We start from the raw sequence: 21,938 nt of genomic DNA, 5'->3' as shown, positions 1-21,938 counted from the left end.
GTGATTTATTTTTACCTCACAGCACTAGCGAAGTTTAGAACACAACACACCGCATAGCGGATTCAGTTGGTGTGTGATTTACGAAGAATCCGGACGGAGGATTATTGTTATCGATAACGGCCGGTGGATATTTTTTTATCGTAATAAGAATTTTTTTCGCTTGTTTATATTTTCATCCATTGTTCTCGCTTCTTTCTCGTTAGTTACAATCTTTTTTTTTTTTTTTTTTTTTTTTATTAACAAAATATATTTAGAAAAAATTCAGTTAGGGCTGATAAACATATACGGTTATCTCTCATGCAGTTTTAAAAATTATAAGGGAATTATTTAAACCATCAATTCTTTTCGCGATTTTGTCTGCTACCATAATTTGGAACGCGATCATATATTATATGATGTACGGGATTGCCAGAAATTATTACTGCAAGAGAAACAAACTATATATAATACTTGATAATTCTCTTGATAATAATAATTTAGTAACAAAAATTAAGAGATGAAGATTAATTAAAAGATTTAAATTCAGATTACAATCTTTATAATTTCTTGTAAATAGATCAAGCTTGAGATTCATTTTATTTCAAATTTACTTTCGAAGTAGTATGACTTCTTGGCCAATCTGTACATTAAAACATTAAAATATCCCTTTAGTGTTACCCTATTTGTCGTTGTTTCTCGCGTAGAGAAAGTGCCGCGTGAAATTCCTTGAAAACGTGTAAAAATGACGGACGTGATGAGGCCTGTCTCGCCGATTTCACCGATTCGTTTGGCAACGATTCGACGTCACGCACGGTGGGAACAATACGTTAGTAAGTATTGTTCAAGGATCTTCTCATTTTAACTTTAATTTTTAATTAAAAAAACCTTGTGTGTCTTACACCAATGTCTTTATAAAGTATATATTTATTAACTCGTCTTAGCAATTATACATTACTTGTATATTACATTAATTTTTTTCAATTTACATCATCATATATTTTTTATTGAATCTAAAAAGAGAAATTCTCTTATGATTTATAAAAATTATATTTATAATACAGGTACATTTTAATTAATAAGCACACAATATTTTTTGGAAAAACAAAACTTGAAAGAGAAGAAAGATCAATTTTGAGAATTACTTGTGAAAATTCGACGAGATAGTTCTTTTTTTACATTCATCGATATAATTATTTTCCATCTTACAATTAGACATTCCTTCTAGTTTAATAACGCGAGATTAGGCGAATAATTCGCGAGTACTTAATTCAGATGGAGCGGAATTTATATTGCGGCAATAACGAGAAACGGTCGTGGTATAGAATAGTTAACGTCACGGCTTCATCCTCCTCTTTGCGGTTTACGCAAGGCACGCGCGTTTTACGCGCGATATCGATGTCGGACTCGCGGCATGAATCAGCCGTGCAAAATAGACCTCGATAAGCTCAGCCAGGCTCCATGCCAATGTTAAAGCCACCATTCAGACGATTACTCAACCTGCCCTCGCGATTCTCCGAGCAAAAAAGATTGCATTAGCGGCGCAAAAGCGACGCCGCATACCGCTTGGAATATACGCATAATGCGTTTAAACATGCCCATGGCTTTTATTTGTTCAAAATAAATCAAAGTAAATCTGCTTTTGAAAACGTCATGATTTTCGAGAGAGATGCGAATGTGCAAGCAACATTCTCGACGTTTTCTCTCGAGATACTTGTGTAATAAGTTACTTGTGTATATGAGCTTGTTTGTGCGAAATGATTGAAATATTTACAGACATTTTTAATTGTAAAATATTCCAAATATATATGTATTCAATTCGCAGGAGAGAAATATGATTTTTAATATCAAAGTTCTCTTATGATATTTTTTATTTAGAGGTGGTTTTACGTCATCAGTCTGTGAGAAATATACTTTATCATCCAGCCTTCTCCTGCCATCTAGAATGTGCTTAGATCAACTGAATATACTGCTGGTTGTTTGCTATCTCAGATTAGTGCTTAGTACTTTAAACGATTAGTTTATTCAGCCACTTAATATATAAAAGAGTCCTTGTCTTTCGTCTTTTTTTGAAGTTGTAGCAAGTCGATTTTAAATGAACACGCAATATATTTATTATTAATTATAATAACTAACATTTATTGCGTTAAATTAATTTGAAAAATGAAGATTTGTAAATTTTATTGCGCAGAATAAATAAAAGAACACACTATATATCGATTTAAACTCGTTTCTAGCTAACTGAAACTAATTTTGCTGAGGTTTTCTTAAATTCTTAATTTTAATTAAACAGTAACAAGTAACTTTACTGTACGTGTGATTAATAAAATCACATGTTTCAAATTTTTTCAAAGAAAGAAATATAAATTAGTATATTCCATATATGATGTCTCAAAATCATAGAGTATTCATTTAGTGATTCTTAAGTCAATTTGGAATCAATATTTTCAGCAAGAAATTGAAAAAAGATATTTTCACTGCGACTTTTAAATTATTCAATGCACTAAAAAAAATTAAAATTTAAAAATTACAATAACAATTGTATTAAATAATTAATATTCTGTCAAAACAGTATCTGAAATCAATTAAAAAAAATATAATTTTATTATCTATTTAGCAAAGTTTAATTTATGAAAAGTCCTTCCTTTTTAATCATTTGTAACTCGAACGTTACCTTGAAGACTTTTGCCGAGGAAAAATCGACTCCAAAATAATTTCGGACACTCTGTACATTTTATTTTTCCTAGAGTCCAGCGCAAAGTTTCCTTGAAGCCACTTTATGTTCGGCGCAATTGGCTTCCTCGTAATGAATCGTTGTCAAACCAGTCACCTAGGATCATGTTCGTTTCTTCTGAATACCGCAGCTTCCGTCCAGCGTATCTCGTACTGAGTACGAGAATGCCCCACTATCGTCTTGTGCCTTATATGCCTGCCTTACGTTATTCCTCCTCTCCATGAAGAGAAGGCCGTTTCGCTCCTTCCTCCAGCTCGCGGTATCGCTTTCCCGCGAACTTCAATGACAATCAGTGCCGTGTCGTCGACGCCGATGCGTCGTCGCTCCAATCCGTCTCGTTAAACACGTGTCGTTATCTGCGCGTCTGAATAAAGTCGGAATAAAGTCATTCGGATAGTCGAAAAAAAGGCTGGGGAAAAAGTGCAAGTGGTTCGAGGTGAATGCGAAAAAAAAAAATCACACGTTTGATTTACCGTCTCGCATTCCGTGACACAGATGACGAAGAGATAATAATTCCAGAAAGCGTGTGTACATAATTGGCGCGACAGGCTGAACTGGCGATAAATTTGCAGAGAAAGATTGAGATGCTTGGATAAACTTTGTCTCTCTTATCAGCACCAATCTTTAACGCCCTGTCGCAGTTCGCCTTCGTCTTTCTCATGTTTTGCGCTTTGGTCAACTATAATTTGTCGTTTCTTGCCGTATAAATTTCTCGATACGTGTCTTTCGAGTTGAAATAATTTTAAAATTGAAATCGCGTTTGACAGACTTAACATTCTTTTTTTTTTTTAATTCTTTTTTATAGTCACGTCGATTGTGCGTCGGAGGGAAAATTATTTGAGGAAAAATACAAATCGCGCCGGGAGGCTCGAGAATCCTCTCCCGTTGGCAAGTTTGTCAGCTCTCGGTGGTGAACTTTCTCCGCATTTTTGCTGACCGAAACTCGCCGAACTCGCCGAACTCGGCCTGAAACTCGCCGCTCTCGCGGGGTTCAACGTTCCTGAAATAGTGGGTGTGTCGCGTGTGCCTTTTCGACTCTCTCGCGATGGAGACGACGCGATGCGCGTACGTATCCGAGGAGGAGAATCTGTACCAGGTGTACAATCGTGAGCGAGCGACCAGTAACCTCGTTACTCTCGGTAAATGCACATTTCTTTCATTAGTTCGACTCGCCGATTAAACGACGAGATTAGGATTTAACTGAATGAAACAATAAACAAATTAATTAAAAATATTGTGTAGATATTTTTAAGTTACACATTCTTTCTCAGAGATTTTTCTATGAAAGGGAGAGGAAAATATATTTCGAGATAAAATAAATAAATCTTTGAAATCTTTCAATCGCGTATGAAATGCGTATATAAAAAATCAGCTATAACTTATGTTAGATCAAAACAGAATGTGAATCTGCAGTTTTTCTGTAATCTATACGTGACTGACTGTCGTGCAAACGCGACAATAAAAAAGTGCATACCCGCTTTGTTATGCCAACCTTCGAGCTGGCAGCAATTCGCAGTAAATATTTGTTTCCGACTCTTTTATTTGCGCCAACTAATTCTTTTTCCTTTTTCATTCTCTTTCCCGTATTTATTATCAAATGTAAAGTATTAATAAAATAGAGAGAGAGAGAGAGTTACATCGTAATATAAATTTTTTTATACGTACACATGCATACATATACAAATATATTCGTTATAAATGTAGTTTTAAGTTTGTGTTGTCATCTCCCAGATTGTTTCTTTTCCTACACGTGTATTTATATTTGTATAAATTTTTTAATGTTGCGCATTTGTTCTCGTCAATAAATGGAAGGAGAGCCCGACATTTCGGATTAAATAAATTAAATGTGCCGTGATGTGCCAATCAAGGCGCCTGTCAAGGACGTAGCAGTAATATACCGGGTATGGCGTCATCGTAAAATAATGTCGTGACATTTTCTTTTTTACATACGGCAGCTCGAAATTAAATAAGTGAGATCTCGATTAAACCAATAACGACGTATCAGTTCATTTTTGCGAAACTTACAAATATACTTTACAAGATTTACTTTTTCTTTTTATATAATATATTGAAATAAATTAATAAATATTTTGTAAACTGTCAATTTTTTATATTTTATAGTTTCACTCAATATTTACTTTTATTTCATTAAAAAAAAATAGAGATAAATATTAATAAAGTATCATAAAAAAACACGTGCTATAAGAAATTTCTTTTGCGTTATATTTTTCTATTAAAACTGCTGTTAAAAACACTTCTCGATAAGTGCATGCATAACAGATAATAGTTAGATCATAAAGTTAAGTGCCTCAATCTATATATATATGATTAATTTAGTACACGAATAGGAAATAAGAAATAATCGTCTCTCCACATTTATCTCTTATATATATGATAACGACGCACGAGGGAATCAGTTACAGCGGATGTTTTCGTCTGTTTATCTCCGAACGTTATATAGAGTGGGCCTGAAATACAGTAGATAGGATTTTTTGATAAATTTAGAGATGAGACAGTGTAAGAAGAGCCGCGTGTTTCAGCCGAAATTTTCTCGAAGTCGACTCTCGCAAAAAAAAAAAAAAAAAAAAAAAAGTTATATTATGTCTCTCGATTGTCCCTCTTATTTTTAACAGAATGTAAATCGGACTTAAATGTGTTTTCAGATGCACTGCTGGCGGACTTGCAGAACACCGTGTCGTCGGAAGGAAATGCAACACCCGGTTACGGATCGCTAAACGGTGCTCGCTCCCACGCGACCACCGTCTACAGATCCTATGACAATCGGACCTCGCCGCTGCCACCGCAATCGGTATGTCGATCTGTCATTTATCTTAATTAGAGCACTAATAGATCCGTACAGAAGAGGCCGCGCCTCCTCATTCCTTATTTGGCAAATTTCAATTCAGCCGAGAAAAATATACCTCGCTGATATTATATAGTACGTCGATAGTTTATAAATCTTTTAAGCTTAATTGAAGATTAATAAAGGCGGTTCTTTTTTCATCTTGTTCAGTGGATTTAAAAATTTATATTCAAAACAGCGAAAAACATTTCAATTTTTTATGGTTTAATTATATCTTTTGTAATGATGATTAAATTATTATTTCGTGTTTAGACTGTATCTTAATTTAATTAGGTTTACAAGAATATTCAGTAGGATTTTACAGTAGTCATGTAAGATTAGCGGAATCTGTAATCGTTTCCGACGACGAGCAAAATCGCGAACAGGGCAAATCGTAATGATTTATCGACGAAGTCGGAGAATTCATCGAGCTTGCTGAAGAGACGTTAACTAAAGTCGTGGACGTAGCTTACCAGATGGAGCCAAGTGCTGGTAGCTCAATGGCAATCGCTTAATTTTCAAATTTACAAAATATAAACTGCGAAACACTCGAAGACATGAAGAGTTTGATATATTTTTCAATCTTTTCGTTTCAATTTACACAAAATAAGGAAACCTCGCAATTATATTTTTGACAAGAATATTTTGCTATAAAAACAAGATGAACTATTTTCTTTTTATTTTGCGGAAAATACGTGATCTACTGATAAAGAATTTTTATTGAAAAATATTTAAGTGTGAAATATATTTGTAGCTTACATATTATACTTTTTTTTTTTTTTTTTTTTTTCAAAAATATATTTGTAATTTTACATAATATATTTTATTGTAGAGCGGTGCCTCTTCTTTACACAAAATTAACTTTTTGGCACTAACGTCGTTTCCAGTCTACAAAACGTCCCGAAATACAGCAATTCGTCGTCATGGTCGCGAAAGCGTGACATAGGGGGAATCCGTAAATAAACCTCTTCGCCGACGGCATAATAACTGTCGATAGGATGTCTTGGCGAGATACAACATTGGTCTCGACATTTTTCGATCGCATGTGGCATGTTTTCATTTTCAGGGCTACGAACGTCATTAACAAGAAACGTTTATGATCAAGCAGATTTTTTTTTAATTTAAATTTTAAAATTATTAGAATTATGTATATATTTCTAAAAAGATATCCAAATCTTTTATTTGTCACATTCACGTTTTTAAAAGAAACAACATATTATTGAAATATAGAAGCGAATATATTTCTAAAATTAAATTTATAATTTTTTATTGTAAAATATGGCGAACATTTGTCGTATTAATTTAGATTGTATTTTGAAAGTATATTAATATATCGTGAGAACAGAATAATAATTTAGTGGAGAAACGCGCGAATGCTCTGAAGTACCCTCGGAGCATAAATCAACCACAATTGCTCTTGAATTTGTTTACACGCAAAGTTATATGTGTTATAATCGTGAAAATAGAATATTACAGAATAGAACGAACGTAATCTGCTTTTGTTGTAAAAATTAAGCCTCCCAGCGATTTATAGTTTTTATGTGACAGATTCGTTTTTTCTCGCGTTAACTATCGGTTGTTTAAAAAAAAAAAAAAAAAAAAAAAAACTTTCCAGAGTCATAAAACACGATCGGAAATAACTGTGACGCAACACCGGTGCTAAAATTAGAATCAATATCGTCTCTAAAATTGAGGGAAACATCACTACAGGCGTAACATTGAACGTTTGTGGCAACAGATGGAATATTAGTCGGAAGAGAGTCTCGAATTACTCTCGTATTAGTTATTTTTTTTTTTTTTGAATAAAGAAACGGTGCGAAGATTTGCTGAAAGAGCTACGTAAACAAAGATTAGAACCTAAATCTTTTCGTAATAATATTAGTTAATAAAGAAAATTAATCACACAGCGCGCGAATGACACAGAGAAATTAGCTTTTATTTAAATTAAAAATAATTTACAGAACGTGGAATTAAAAATTTTCCTCATGTTATTAAATAATTTTTACATTTTTTTTCTAGACTAGAATTACGTATTTTCCGTTTTATCTAAAAATAAGAATCATTGGAGTTAATAATAAATATCGAATATTTTTGTAGTTATTTATTTATTGTTAAAAAAATCTTTACACAGGATTACCAATAAAAAAATTATTTGTTAATAAAAAAATCTGTTTTGCGTAGCGAGAGGCTCGCGCTGTCTAAAAAAAAAAAAGAAATATTTTCCACGAGTTATATAAAAGAGAATCGTGCAGAAAGAATGTTGCGTTTCCGCGCGCGTTTCGTGTTTTCCGCGACCGAACACCTGTTACGTTCCCTGCCGATCTATCGATCCTCGCTCGGCCTAGGACAGCTCGGTCTCTATTATTCATGTTCGTCGATTCGACTTACACTCCGACTGCAAAATATACGGCCGAGCCAACTGCACCATTCGCTATCGCGCCAATCACGTCAAATCGGAATTTTTTTCCCAGTGAAAAAGCACTTCCGTTCACCTTCAATCCGATAATATCGTCGCGACATCGAGTCGCAACATTATGCATTCATATATATTCATAAATACATGCATATATATCTTTTAACTAGACTCTTTTGTAATCATCTAACAATATATACCTACCATTGTGAGCGTTATGTATCCACCTGAAAGTAGAATTTAAATACAAAGGCGAAGCGACTTTTCAATGTATTTTACAGCGAAAATTGTACAAACGATAGAAACGTTCACATTCAATTATGTTTTAATCTTTTTTTAAAATCTTTCACCTTTAATTAAGAAAAAAAATTAAAGTTACTATTATTTTCTTATTATTTTCAGTTGGAAAAGAAATAAGGATTGTGAAAAACTAAAGTTTTTTTGTAACGTTTGAATGAGAGAAATTACGGATATATTAAAATATGAATTTATAAATATCTATAATTGCGAAGAAATTAATGTGAAAAAATTTTTTAAAATTTAATTATCTAAATATAGGTTAAAACGATTATTAAAATGATATATTTAATAAATCGATATATTCGTTACTTTATATACATATGTACTTTATCTAATATCGTTTACATGGAACAATAGAGGAGAATGTCCTATGTCAGGTGAATGAACTTCTTAAGTCTAACAAAGTGAAGTCCAGGTGGTCATAATACAAATATCGAATGTGATAGTTGTTTCGATTTGTTTGTATTAAGATAATGATCCAAACTGTAAAAATGATTTTCAACCGATTAAATTATATTTTTTTTAAATATTAAAAAGTTAATTATTATTTTTATTTGTATAACTTATTAAGATAATTATCTAAACTGTAAAAATGATTCTCAAACGATTAAATTATATTTTTTTTATTTTTATTAAAAAGTTAATTATTATTTTTATTTATATAACTTATATTTAAATATACTACTACTATTTATTATTCTGCAGATATATCTATTTTTTCCGACACTTTTACACGTAAAGTTCAGTTTTAAAAAAATGTGTCAATTTTGAGAAACTTGTATACAGTAAAGAAAAAATCGCGAGCTTAAAAGTTAAATGAATTGTTTCACGACTGATAAGTTAGAAAATTTACGGCTGATTTTAACAATAACTCCGATTCTTAAATTGCACCCGCGTATAAGTTGTCCCGCTTCTTCTTGTCCCTATTATTCTTCTCGGAACGTGCTGTCATGGCATCGATCTTTCATGTCGCATTTCTGCTACAGTCATCATTCTCGGATGTGAATCGGTATCGTGCGACACGATCCAGTTTCACGACTAGTCCTAGACCTATTTTCTCAACATTAACTAGAGGAAAATTAAATTAAGAAGTTTCATGCATATGATAAAAATATCTCAATCTTTATTTAAATTATATTTGTATAAAATTTATTTATTTATTTTTTTTTAAGAACTCTGTTTTAATTATATTTTTATAAATAACAGTGTAAAAATTATTTAATTTTTCATTCATTGTCGACTTTCAGTTTGAAACAGTTGTGTAATTAGATCATTTTCTTGTTAGTCAGTAATTAAAAATGTACATCTTTCAATTATTAATTCTTTACATAATTTGTAATTAAATAGAAATATTTTAATTTTAGTGACAACTTGAATTTTGTTAGTTTTACATTATCTCTTGTGAGTTTGTCTTAAATGGCTGTCACAATATTAAATAACTTTTTGGGTTATGAGACACACGTTGACAAGAGTAATAATATTTCTTACCAGATTACTGCCGAGAGTGCCAAATCTCTGTCGAAGGTCGCGGATGTTAAAAGCTTTCCCTTTGATGCGCAAATTTAGCTCGTGTTAAATATTATGCATGTATGTGTAATTCCAGATGTTTGCATCGCCGTTGCAAATGTGCAACCCGTTGCATAAATTAAATTCGGTCGCATGTAAGAACGCGAGCACGTGAGCGCGACGGATTGAGCTGTACATACACTGACATGTCCTGGATACGTAATGTGTCCCACAAATATCTTATATCCCTGAAAAGTTCATGAGCAATTTGTAATGAATTTTTTAACGAGAATAATGAAAACTTATTATTTTTTATGTGATAATTTGGAAATATCTCAATATATTAACTTAAACATGATAATTATCGATTAATTATTCAATATTTTAACGTTTTATAAAATAACATAAATAAACTTTATTTTATATATTCGCTATACACAATAAATATATAATTTTTATTTTATACACACACACACACAAAGAGAAAAGAGATTACATGTAAATTATAAACATTTAAAAAGTAAATTTGTTTACTATTCAAGAAAATAAACTGTTTTCTTTTTTTATTATATTGAAGAGAGATCTAGATATTTGAGGAGATTCGAACATTTTATGTTATTCTGAAATAAAATAAATTTTTTTAAAATAATTATTGTATGAAATTAATAAAAAATATTTATATTACATTATGAATAAAAACAAAGTTATGTAAAGACCATTTTTTCGCACATAAAATTTAATTCTTTTACATACACATGTACGAAAATCATCACACAACTTTTCTAAACTCACTTTGGACAATTCTGGTAATATTGCAATTATTGTCAATTTTGTTCACATCATAATAAATTTGACGTGCGGGAATTATTAGTGTGATTCTAGCTTTTACAATGTTGTTAATAAATTATAAAAAAATCAAAATTTCCCATATGTCGATTTATCTTTAAATTATCTTAATATTCCTATAATTAAAAGATTCTTTAATATTGCAGACTGCAAAATTATAGGAAATATAAGAACAAAACACATAACAACTTTTTGTTACATTTTCATTAATAAATTTTCAGAATAAATTAACTAGGTATTATTATATTCGTTGAAGAATCTTTCATCGTTAATTGCAAACTATTCAATTGTGACAGTCGCAAATGGTGTAAAGATCACGCGAAAGATCCTGTGAACGCTTCTCCGCATTAATAGTGATGTCGTCGCCGAAACATCCCGCGCCGATACGTTTTGCTGATATGTTTCTGCTGGCTTTTCGAGGATATTTTTAGGCTGACAACTCAGCGTGTAACCTAGTTTCCATCCAGCAGGATGCGCCATAATACTACTTTATTGCAAAAAAGTAGTATTGCGCGGTAATCTAACGATAAATTTGGCTGCCCTTGTGCTTCTTTTTTAAAAATTCGACTATTAATTATTCGTTTATTATTTTTTGGCCATTATTTGCAAAATTATTATTTTAAATCTATTAATAGTTATGACAAATATGTTAAAAAAATAAATATATACTTACAAAGCTGCATTAAGTGTGTTTAAAACTATACATATAAGAGGTTAATAGCTGTTGTCGCCAACAAATAAAAAAATTAAAAATAATATTTTAATTTATTTATATTTTTATTTGTTTGCGATAACAACTATTAACCTTCTGCGATTAAAATTGCGCGAAGACTACTATACTACCTTGTTTTTATATGGGGATTATTAGAAACAGATGAATTGTGCAACATCTCTTCGTTGAACATTTTACCTCTTCAAAAAGTCGTAAGATCTCTAATTTATGATTATGGATGGCGACTCACATTTGGCCATCAATTAGCATGACGTCAAGTATTAAATATAATTTTGGTAAACAAGTTAAAGCGACCACGTGTGTGTCGTCGATTTCGTAATTGGAGTATCTTTGGTTTAGTTGTTAAAACGTGATATGTCTTTAACATTGTAATTTGAACGTAGATAGATATTACAATTAGTAAATGTTATGCATACACACATACACACACACACACACACACACACACACACACACACACACAATGTTATGTACCCACATGTATTTATTTATTTAATATAATTAGATGTAACACTTTACATTTTTATACAAAATCCATATAAATTTATAAATTAGCTTTATTTCTTTCACAAATTATATGATTATTACAAATATATCTTAAAGAGTCTAATTGTAATGAATAATTCAATTATCGATGTTCATCAATTTTTTTGACTTGCAGAGACAAAAAATACTTATTATATTCTGTAGATATAATATATATTATTGATTATTTATTAGTCTAAACAGGAGAGCGATTGCGATCTTTTTAGGACATTTTTCCCCGCTGTTAAACACGATCTAAAATTGACTCTATCGAAACTAAAAAGGCCACATCGATTGAACGACAATTCCATACGCATAATGATTCAAGTGACATCATGTTTCTAAATAATAATGCACTTTACGCAAACTTGGCAGGCCATCGCTTTTATAGATTAACAAGCCAAGAGCACCTGGCGGAACGTAGAAAATTATATAGTTGCCGTTCCAACCATTTTCGTAAAATTCATTCATCTAAAGAAAGCCTCATCAAGTGCTAATTAATTTTCCTAACCGCTTTCGACGTTTTATTGTCGCACTTATGTTATATTACTATATGATCAGATCAAATATTAAAAAGCATCTGCTATTAGCCTTGATACGTCGGATAATGAGGAATTGATTAAATTATCAAATATTAATAAAATTGAAATAAATTTTATACCTGACGAAAGAAATAATAAATATATAAGAATATTAAAAGATAAGATAGAAACGGAAAACTTTTTTTACAAATTAAAATTATTATAAATTACATTAAAATTCATTTAGAACAATAAAAAATTAATAAAGAAACTGATGATTTTGTACATATTTGACGATGAATATATGTCCTTGATGATGAATCTGTTTCTCGAAGAAGCTTTTGAAGCTGTCATCGCGATTTTGTCCGCATGTTGTAGCCGACGTACCAGAACCGCGAGGCGATAGAGGAAACCATCGGTAAAACCGGAAGTGCGTCTTACACCCAGACGGGCACCGGGAGCAAAATGCCCTCCCTCAATAACAATCTTTCCGAGTTGGACACCCTCCTGCAAGACCTGAGCAATGCGCGCTATAATGCCCATTTTCAAGAAAGAGGTTGGCTCTTTATCTAAATTCTTAACCCTTTCCGAGCAATAAATATTCGCGATAAATCTCTCTTTAATTGTCAAAAGTTTTACAAATCCGAAACAATAGAAAGTAAAGGCTTTTTCACGAATTAAGTCTCAAAGACAAAAATATCATCTTATTCTTTATTTTATTCCAATTCGATAGACTAATCAATTTTAAATTTGTTAATCTGTCTGATGAAAATATCAAATGCAATAGATAAAATATATACCGAACAAAAACTTACGTTTAATTTAATTTAATATCTACAATAAGAGAGTACAATCTATCTATAAGAGGGTACAATAAATATAGATTTTGAGCATTCTATATTTCTTTCAAACAGAATTAATTTAAAGTATTACCGAACCAATTTCGGGAAGGGTCAAAGATGATCTCGGCAGGAGTGATTTTTATCGAACAAAATGGCTTGATGATTATAGACAGCCGCGTGTCCACAACAGGGGTGAACGGGGGCGCGACCAGCCCCATGCTTCGTTCCCCGAGTAGTATGTCGGCCTCTCGACCCACCGTCGATTCATTGCTCGAGGAACTAAGCACCGCAGTGCCTAATGGGTGAGCTTTTGTTTGTGTGCGCAAATTAATCCTAAAACAGTGTAAAGCTACATATTAAAAAGCCTGCTTTCAAAGCATATTGCTCGATTTGCATAAATAATTTCGGGATCATATAATAAAAAAATAAGATCGAGATCAATCAGTGATTCCGAGTTTGGATGCTGCCGGTTGCTGTCAATTTTTCACTTTTTATACCGCAAATAATGAATGACGCAGTAACTCGCGTTCGGTGTAAAACGGAAACTCTTGTCCCCCCGAGCAGAGACTATCCCACCGATGGAAAAGTGAGGGTCACCATACAAGAGACATCCACGGAGATACAGCCGGTCTATGACGGCTATCCCTCCAGTCAGCATGGCTCGCTGAGTCGAACAGAGGTTCAGAGGAGTTACCCTAATGGTCATACCGCGAGTAACGCTACCAAGGAGCTGGATGATCTAATGGCTTCGCTTTCCGAATTCAAGGTACATTAACTTAACCAATGCTATACATTGTGTAATGTTATACATAACGCGAGTGACCCTTTCGAAGCGGTTGATGTGCAAAAACTGCATCTCATTTCCAATATTATACTTTTATTTTATTTAAGAAAAAAAAAAAAATATAATGTAATTTGCAAATTGATAAATTATTGAATATTTAAAATGTGATTGGAAAAAATAATAGAAAATTATACTTTATAATGCTTTAAAAAATACTTCACAAAAGGTTGAATAACTCTTTCGGTATTTTTTTACGTTATGCGCATAAACGCGAAATTGTCAGAAAAATTTCCAGGAGTTTGTTGCTGAAGAAATGTTGATTAAAATTTTTTACATACTTCTTTTCTTACGTTTAATCTCGCACCGAAAGGGTTAGCGCACATCTCATTTTATGTTGCTTTTCATTTGCATTGTGTATATAACCGGGATAATCAAAAGTAACATCCAAACAATCTGCACGTGGTCAGAAGATTTCTATCGCGTATTGTTCGCATAAACCTAAGTAAATTGAATTTAAATTAAAGAAAATTAAAATTTAATTTTATCGAGAATATAGTAAGAATTAATAAAATCTCATTTAATTTTTGACAGGACGTTAGTTAGATGAATTTATTTATTTATTTTTTTTTTTGTTTGGAAAGCTCACTTTGAAACATTTTAAATGTAATTTTTTTTAAGAATGTGGACTTAAGAGACGATTTACAAATAATTTTGTCGCTTATCCTTCCAAGAATTCTGTATAGTATAAAGCATTTATTCATAAGACACCTTTATATGGATCTACATATAGTTATCAACGAAACAGATACAGACTGATCTGACTCTGTCGTCGCTTTGATTTACCGCGGAATCGGAAAACACCAGGGCGTTAAATCCACTCCTGCCCATTCTTGGCTCCCCACGTTACGAAAATAACCAACCTCACTACCCTCCCTCCTGTCCACTCCTTTTTCTCCGCATCACCGATTTTCCGCGACCACGGGAGAAGGGAGAACCGCGAAGACGAAGTCACAAAGAGGTGGGGCATCGGCGACGTTACCCGCCGAAACACCCGGAGCTTTCGGCCAGTCTGCAAGCTCGCCCGTGGCGATCCACATCTCCTTCTTATCTACCATCGTCTCCGTGGGTTTTTGTTCCATTTCATTCAACATCTCTCGACAACTTGCGCCTTGACATCCTACCCGACTCGATATTTTTCTCTCACCTTGTCCATTAAATCTCCGTTCGCGACATCCAACCTTGAACTATCTTTTCGTACCTTGACACACCTGTCCTGCGTGCACAAGCATACAGACACACGTGACAGAGACGCACAAAATTACGCGGGAAACTGTCGTTGTTATTAAAGGATAAACTGGCTCTTCGAAGAAATTAGAAATCTTAAAAACTGAGAAAATTTTTCTTCGTGATGTCTGTTATTCTTCGACGATCTAGAATAGACATCACCTTTTCAAAGAAGTTGAAAATTTGTGCTTTTTAAATTCCTTATTATTTTATTTCCTCATCTACAAGGCACTTGAAAATCAATCTCGGTTTCTCGGATAGACGGTTAACATTTGGATTTATATACTCGATCCTACAATCCGCCTGTCATTGCAGATCAACAGCGGCACCCATCAGCACCAGACAGTTACCGACTCCCCGTACGCGAAGCCCAACAAGGCTACCAAGAGCTCGCAGAGCCCACTGCCCGTCGGCGAAGGCACACAAACTCGTGTCCACATTACCGAGACTCATACGACTCATCTCTATCAACCAGGGGAAAGCCAGCCTCTCAAACAAAATCAGTTGGATTCTATGCTTGGTAATCTTCAGGCCGACATGAGCCGCCAGGGTGTCAACACTACTCAGAAGGGATGCTGCAACGCCTGCGAGAAGCCTATCGTGGGCCAGGTAGCCATCAGCTACATTGTAGCTGAATCTTGAAAGTCAGTCCCGGCAATTGGATATTCTTTTACACTCTCTTACTTGATAACATTCCACAGGTGATAACAGCCTTGGGCAAGACGTGGCATCCGGAACATTTCACGTGTACCCATTGCAACCAGGAATTAGGCACGCGGAACTTCTTCGAGAGGGAGGGCCATCCTTATTGCGAGACAGACTATCACAATTTGTTCTCACCCCGTTGCGCTTACTGCAACGGGCCCATTCTTGATGTAAGGGTCTTAAAATCATTCTAGGAGCTTTGTTGAGGGAAAGAGTATCATAATGATGGATTCTGAAAGTGCAACCGAGATAAGGAACATTGATAGAGAAAAAAATAATAAAGAGGACTCGTAATAAATCCTCGACCTTTCACGTATCCTCGATTTAATTTTCTTTTGAAAATTTCGTAGAATGTCTGAACAACGAGATGAATAAATTTATCAGATTTAAACTTGATCGAATTCGAGCATGAACTTAATGTATCAATTTTTAACAATTGGAGAATATTTGATTAATTCATTAACTTGAAGCTTTGATTGAATAGAATTTCTTTTTCCATGATACAGGCTATGATATGATTATATAATGATACAGAAAAAGGAGAGGAGAAAATTAATTAATCAGTCGACAATCTACACTTTTTTCTCGGACCCTCCAAATATTTCATCATGCAAATTTGCGATTGCAAGAAAGATTTTTTTTTCTAGAAATGCGTGACCGCTCTGGAGAAGACCTGGCACACCGAGCATTTCTTCTGCGCTCAGTGCGGCAAGCAGTTCGGCGAAGAAGGCTTCCACGAGCGAGATGGCAAGCCTTATTGCCGTGAGGACTACTTCGACATGTTTGCGCCTAAATGCGGTGGCTGTAATCGTGCCATTATGGAGAATTATATATCTGCGCTCAACAGCCAGTGGCACCCGGATTGTTTCGTCTGCAGGGTGGGTATCGCGCTCGCACGGCTCATCGATCTCATATCACGTGGTTTTATTTTCAGCACAAATTTAACGGGAGTTCGTCGGTGTTTTCCTTCATGCGTAGTCTAGAAAACGCGAAAAATTGCAGAGAAAAAAAATCGCGAAAGACGCAATATTAAACTCTGACAATTACAGGATTGCAAGAAGCCGGTCTCTGGAAAGTCCTTCTACGCGATGGAAGGACAGCCGGTGTGTCCCAAGTGCGTCGGAGTGGACGACGACGAGGAAGAAGAGCAGGAGGCGTAAAAAAAAAGTCCCATGGTCGTCGTCGTCGTCGTTGTCGTCTTGTCTATTCTTTATGTCGAAGTCCCCGAATTTCTTTGTCACCCCGTCGTCCAGCCGCTCTCCGCACGATTATAACGCCCCTTGTATGCCCTCCGGCTCTATGAATGCGGAGCCAATACCCTGCTGATTCCCCGACAGGTGATGTAGCTGGCGCTGAGGAAGATTGGGAACGAGAAACGCCAACTGCAAATCATCGTTGTCTCGATTCCGCGTTGCAAACACGCACAGAAAACACCGCACTTTTCACACTTTGCATTACATACTCTTACATTATGGGGCATACTTACATCTTGGCGGGCAAGCTCGAAGTTCAAGATCGCTGCTTTCATTTTCGACGCGCCTTGACATTGCACTGTAGCTCTTGACAATCGAAAGCATTTCTGTCGAGTTGCGCAGAGATACTATTAGTACTATATGTGAAAAGTAAAGAAATAAATTTCCCTCACCCACTCATTCCCCACCTCCCCTCCCCTCAAAAGAAAAAAAGAAAACTCCAAAACAAAAAGACACACGAGAGCCGGCTATCTCGCACACATGTATATATGTATATACAGCTACTCGAAGACGTTGCACAACGCGCGTCTTATGGTAATAATGCGAGAAAGAACCAAGCTGATTGCTACAATGTCGTAGATACATATATTTACATTCCTCAAATCGTTACAGTAACAATAGATGAATCGGAGTTGAAATTAAAATTTGTTTTGGTACATGTAAAATGATTAATTTCATTTCGCTTAATTAAACTAATTAATCTTTTTGATAAATCTTTTTTTACATGACTGAATATAAATATAAATACAAAATAATTGTGCATTTTATTTTTTAATTCAACTTTATTAAATTAACTGGAGCAAATTAGAAAAATGTATAAATTAGAATCCCGATTTATCTAGTACTGTAAAATTTTCGATCATTTATAGAAAGACATAGTGATGGCTATTAATGAATATCATTTTTTTTATGTTTCTTTGTCGTGTTAAATTCAATATGAAACTCGTTGCGTCCAAGATCTGTGTGATCGAGATTAAATGTAATATATAGTATACATGTGTTACACTAGTGTACACAAAGTGATTCTGAGGCTGTCTATATTTCTCTTGTAATTTTTGAATCTACGATATATATATTGATCAGATCAGAATTATTTTCAATTTCAATAATTAAAATTTTCCTCAAATACGAAATCTTTATCTTAAGATATCAAATAATAGGATTCTTCCTTCTCCCTCCATTATTTCTTTCCACTTCAGGAAGTTTAAATTAGTTGAATTTTCATATTTAATATGATTAATTATTCCCTTTTCTACTGAATAGATTAAATGCACAAAAAAAATAAATAATATACCGATATATAATTTTCCAAGATTCGTATATCTATTTTAGTATTAATCATTTATATACATATATAAAATAATATACATACATATATCGTGTATATATATTATTTTATATATGTATATAAATGATTAATACTAAAATAGATATACGAATCTTGGAAAATTATATATCGGTATATTATTTATTTTTTTTGTGCATTTAATCTATTCAGTAGAAAAGGGAATAATTAATCATATTAAATATGAAAATTCAACTAATTTAAACTTCCTGAAGTGGAAAGAAATAATGGAGGGAGAAGGAAGAATCCTATTATTTGATATCTTAAGATAAAGATTTCGTATTCGAGGAAAATTTTAATTATTGAAATTGAAAACAATTCTGATCTGATCAATAAAGAATATTGATTAAATTCTTGACGGAAACTTTAATATCAACTCGTTAAGAATCTTAATATATATATATATATATATATATGTGTTTGTATGTGTGTGTGTGTGTGTGCATTTTACACAGAAGGTACTCGTGTGTTCGTGCATAATTTTATATATATATTTTTCTACATATAGTCCTATAGATATATCCATTTCCCATATAACGAACTTATATTTTTTCTTTTTCCTAAGTAAAATCTCCAAAATTCTGCCGAATCGTTAAAACTATATTTTTTTGTACGCTAAAATTTATCATGCAATATTTTTTAATGCATTTTTTTTTTATTTGCAGGATTGCAGACAGAAGTTTCAGGGGGGCTCATTCTTTGACCACGAGGGATTGCCGTATTGCGAGACACACTACCACGCCAAGAGGGGATCGTTGTGCGCGGGATGTCACAAGCCCATCACTGGTAAGTACAAAAATTTTAAGTTTAAGATCTTCGAATGATACATGATTCTTTTTTCATTTTTTGTATTTATAGGTCGCTGCATAACGGCAATGTTCCGCAAATTCCATCCCGAGCACTTCGTATGCGCGTTTTGCTTGAAACAGTTGAACAAGGGCACGTTCAAGGAACAAAACGACAAGCCTTACTGCCATGGTTGTTTCGAGAAGCTCTTCGGATAAATGATTTGTCTCTCTTTCTCTCTCTCTTTCTTTCTCCTCTTATATATTTTGTAACATAATAAGAAAACGAGAAGCAATTTCGCTCTCGATGCCGTTTTATTACTCTCTCGACGAAGTATGTATACGGTATATACATAATTGCTTTGATCGTCTATATACAAGCGTTAGAGACGAGACTTACATTGCCTGAAAAATAGCCTTTTAGAGTTTCCATTTTTTATAAATACCTTTGGACGAATGCAATCGAAAGAATATTGCGAATAAGGGGATTTCAATTATTGAAGATTAAAATACTGAACATAATTATAAAATAATTGAACACAAAAAATACATTAGAAGATATATGTATAATCTGTCCCATCATGAATGCCATTTCTAGTAATACTGACGAGTTTAGATTTTAATTTTGTTTTTAGAGAAAAAGAAATTAAAAATGTTATATATATCTGAAAAGAGAACGTAAGTGGATGAAACTCCATTATTTGTTTTTAAAACATAAATATCATAATAAAATAAAACAATAATAAAGAAACATAACTACAAACAATAAATAAAACAGAAATTGTTAAAATTGGGGAAGACATTTTTTCTCCCCATGAAATGTTGTTCACTGTGGAAAATCTAATTGTCCAAGAATTAATAGATTTGACGGAATATAATTTTTTTGGCATCTTTTAAATCTTTATATAATTTTACATAACAATTGCGTTTCTCCAACTGCACAAATTTGAGTCTATCATGTCGTTTTAGGATTAACGAAAAGGGTGCTATACAGTTTATATCGTTTTACTAATAATTTGTATCGAGATAGTAGATATATCTAGTAGATATATGTATAGGATGTACTTGTTCGAACAGGTATTTGTACGACAAACGAACTTTTGCCATCAAATATTTCATGAAAACTCTTCCCGTGCACGCACTCATTAGATTTCATATATTTATAAATATTTAAATAAAAACAGAATAGGATGAAAGTTTAACGAATATTACCGCCCGAATAGTATTATACAAGTCTACTTATACCCTCTGTATCGAACCACATTGCTATGTAAAGAAAGAAATAATTGAAGGAATTATACGAAGATAGCATGTGCCCGAAGTGAACGGAATTGCGTATAAGCAGCAGAGGACAAGGATCGGAAATACATATAAAGATAGTTAATATTTCGAAATTTATTTGGTATCCTGCGACACAGCGAAAGATCGAGAATTAAACATACTTAATATATATATATATATATACACAATAATAAATTTCTCAAGTAAACATCTGTGTATGTGTAAAAAAATTTAATTTCTGTAGTAATTTCTGTAGTAGAATATGTATAGTGTAGAGTATTATTTAGGTCCATATTGCAACACTGAATAAATTAAGAAAAATATGTATATATATATATATATATATATACATATATATATATATACACACACACACACACACACACACACATGGATTCTTACAGTTAATGGATATATAAGAATTAATTTTGTTTTATAAGAAATTTAGTACATTATAGTAAATACTTAAACTATCAATAGTGTGTGTTGTGCTATCATTTGCGCTGTGTTAGAGGGTTATTTTTCTCAGATTTATGAAAAGGAGAAAGAGCTATTACTTGAGCATGAGATTGCTAGAAAACCTTTTTAAATAACTTTTTTATAAATAGTCATTAGTGATTTGCTAGTTCTTGTTGGTAAAGTTATGATTTTAATAAATGATTTGATTAATCATAATTAACGCTGACGAATGTAATGTATGTGCGATTTTTTTACTTCGCATACTTTCAAAAATTTACATTTACAAAATATTTACAGAATCGACAGTAGTTTCTTTCTCAAGTTGTCCATTTTATTTAAAATGCTTATTACGAAACTAAACTACTCAACATTAATGAAAAAAAATATATGTGAGAGTCTAGTTAAAGTTCGTAAATTTTGATTCAAATAGACAACAGATTTGTTCAGCGTATTATGATGCTTTTCAATAGCGAAACTTTCTCTCTCCTTTCTCTTGTGCACTCTATAGTATAATAAGTGCAAGTGCATCAACCTCGCGATGTCCTACTTCTGAAGCTCCCCCTATTACAGACGCAACGATCTGGCATCGGTTTAGCGGTCGCCTCGGTGCGGCGCGCGGTAGCCCGCCTCCGCGAGAACTGTCAGGCCAGATTGGGAAATAACTCGAACTCTATGAAATTCTCGTGCCACGGATCGGCCAAGGAGTTGGACAGCCGTGGATCCGGGGAATCGTGTGATTCGTAACCGCCATCCGACAAATTGGCGTAGTCCAGCTTTGTCGAGGAGATACCGCAATTATCCACG

General features: G+C 33.3%; 1 protein-coding gene across 8 annotated transcripts in view; it reads left to right on the top strand.

The window, feature by feature from the left end:
* The window catches only part of Pax (paxillin), a 30,667-nt gene extending 9,889 nt beyond the window's left edge, over positions 1 to 20,778 (top strand). For 3 of the 8 annotated variants that reach the window (XM_072893444.1, XM_072893441.1, XM_072893439.1), the window contains 9 exons: positions 5,374 to 5,519; positions 12,775 to 12,952; positions 13,408 to 13,540; positions 13,803 to 14,004; positions 15,622 to 15,915; positions 16,008 to 16,181; positions 16,659 to 16,889; positions 19,275 to 19,395; positions 19,468 to 20,778. In XM_072893444.1, the coding sequence (XP_072749545.1) occupies positions 5,374 to 5,519; positions 12,775 to 12,952; positions 13,408 to 13,540; positions 13,803 to 14,004; positions 15,622 to 15,915; positions 16,008 to 16,181; positions 16,659 to 16,889; positions 19,275 to 19,395; positions 19,468 to 19,613 (1,625 nt within the window). In that variant the 3' untranslated portion in view covers positions 19,614 to 20,778. Of the gene's footprint in view, positions 1 to 121; positions 141 to 683; positions 810 to 2,995; positions 3,850 to 5,373; positions 5,520 to 12,774; positions 12,953 to 13,407; positions 13,541 to 13,802; positions 14,005 to 15,621; positions 15,916 to 16,007; positions 16,182 to 16,658; positions 16,890 to 17,060; positions 18,355 to 19,274; positions 19,396 to 19,467 lie in introns of those variants that run through there. The other 5 variants (XM_072893442.1, XM_072893440.1, XM_072893443.1 and 2 more) reach the window with 5 other exon arrangements.
* The last annotated feature ends 1,160 nt before the right edge of the window (positions 20,779 to 21,938 follow it).

The sequence above is a fragment of the Anoplolepis gracilipes genome, chromosome 5 (assembly GCF_047496725.1).
Source record: "Anoplolepis gracilipes chromosome 5, ASM4749672v1, whole genome shotgun sequence".
NCBI lineage: Eukaryota > Metazoa > Arthropoda > Insecta > Hymenoptera > Formicidae > Anoplolepis > Anoplolepis gracilipes.
This window is presented reverse-complemented; position numbering and strand designations above follow the sequence as displayed.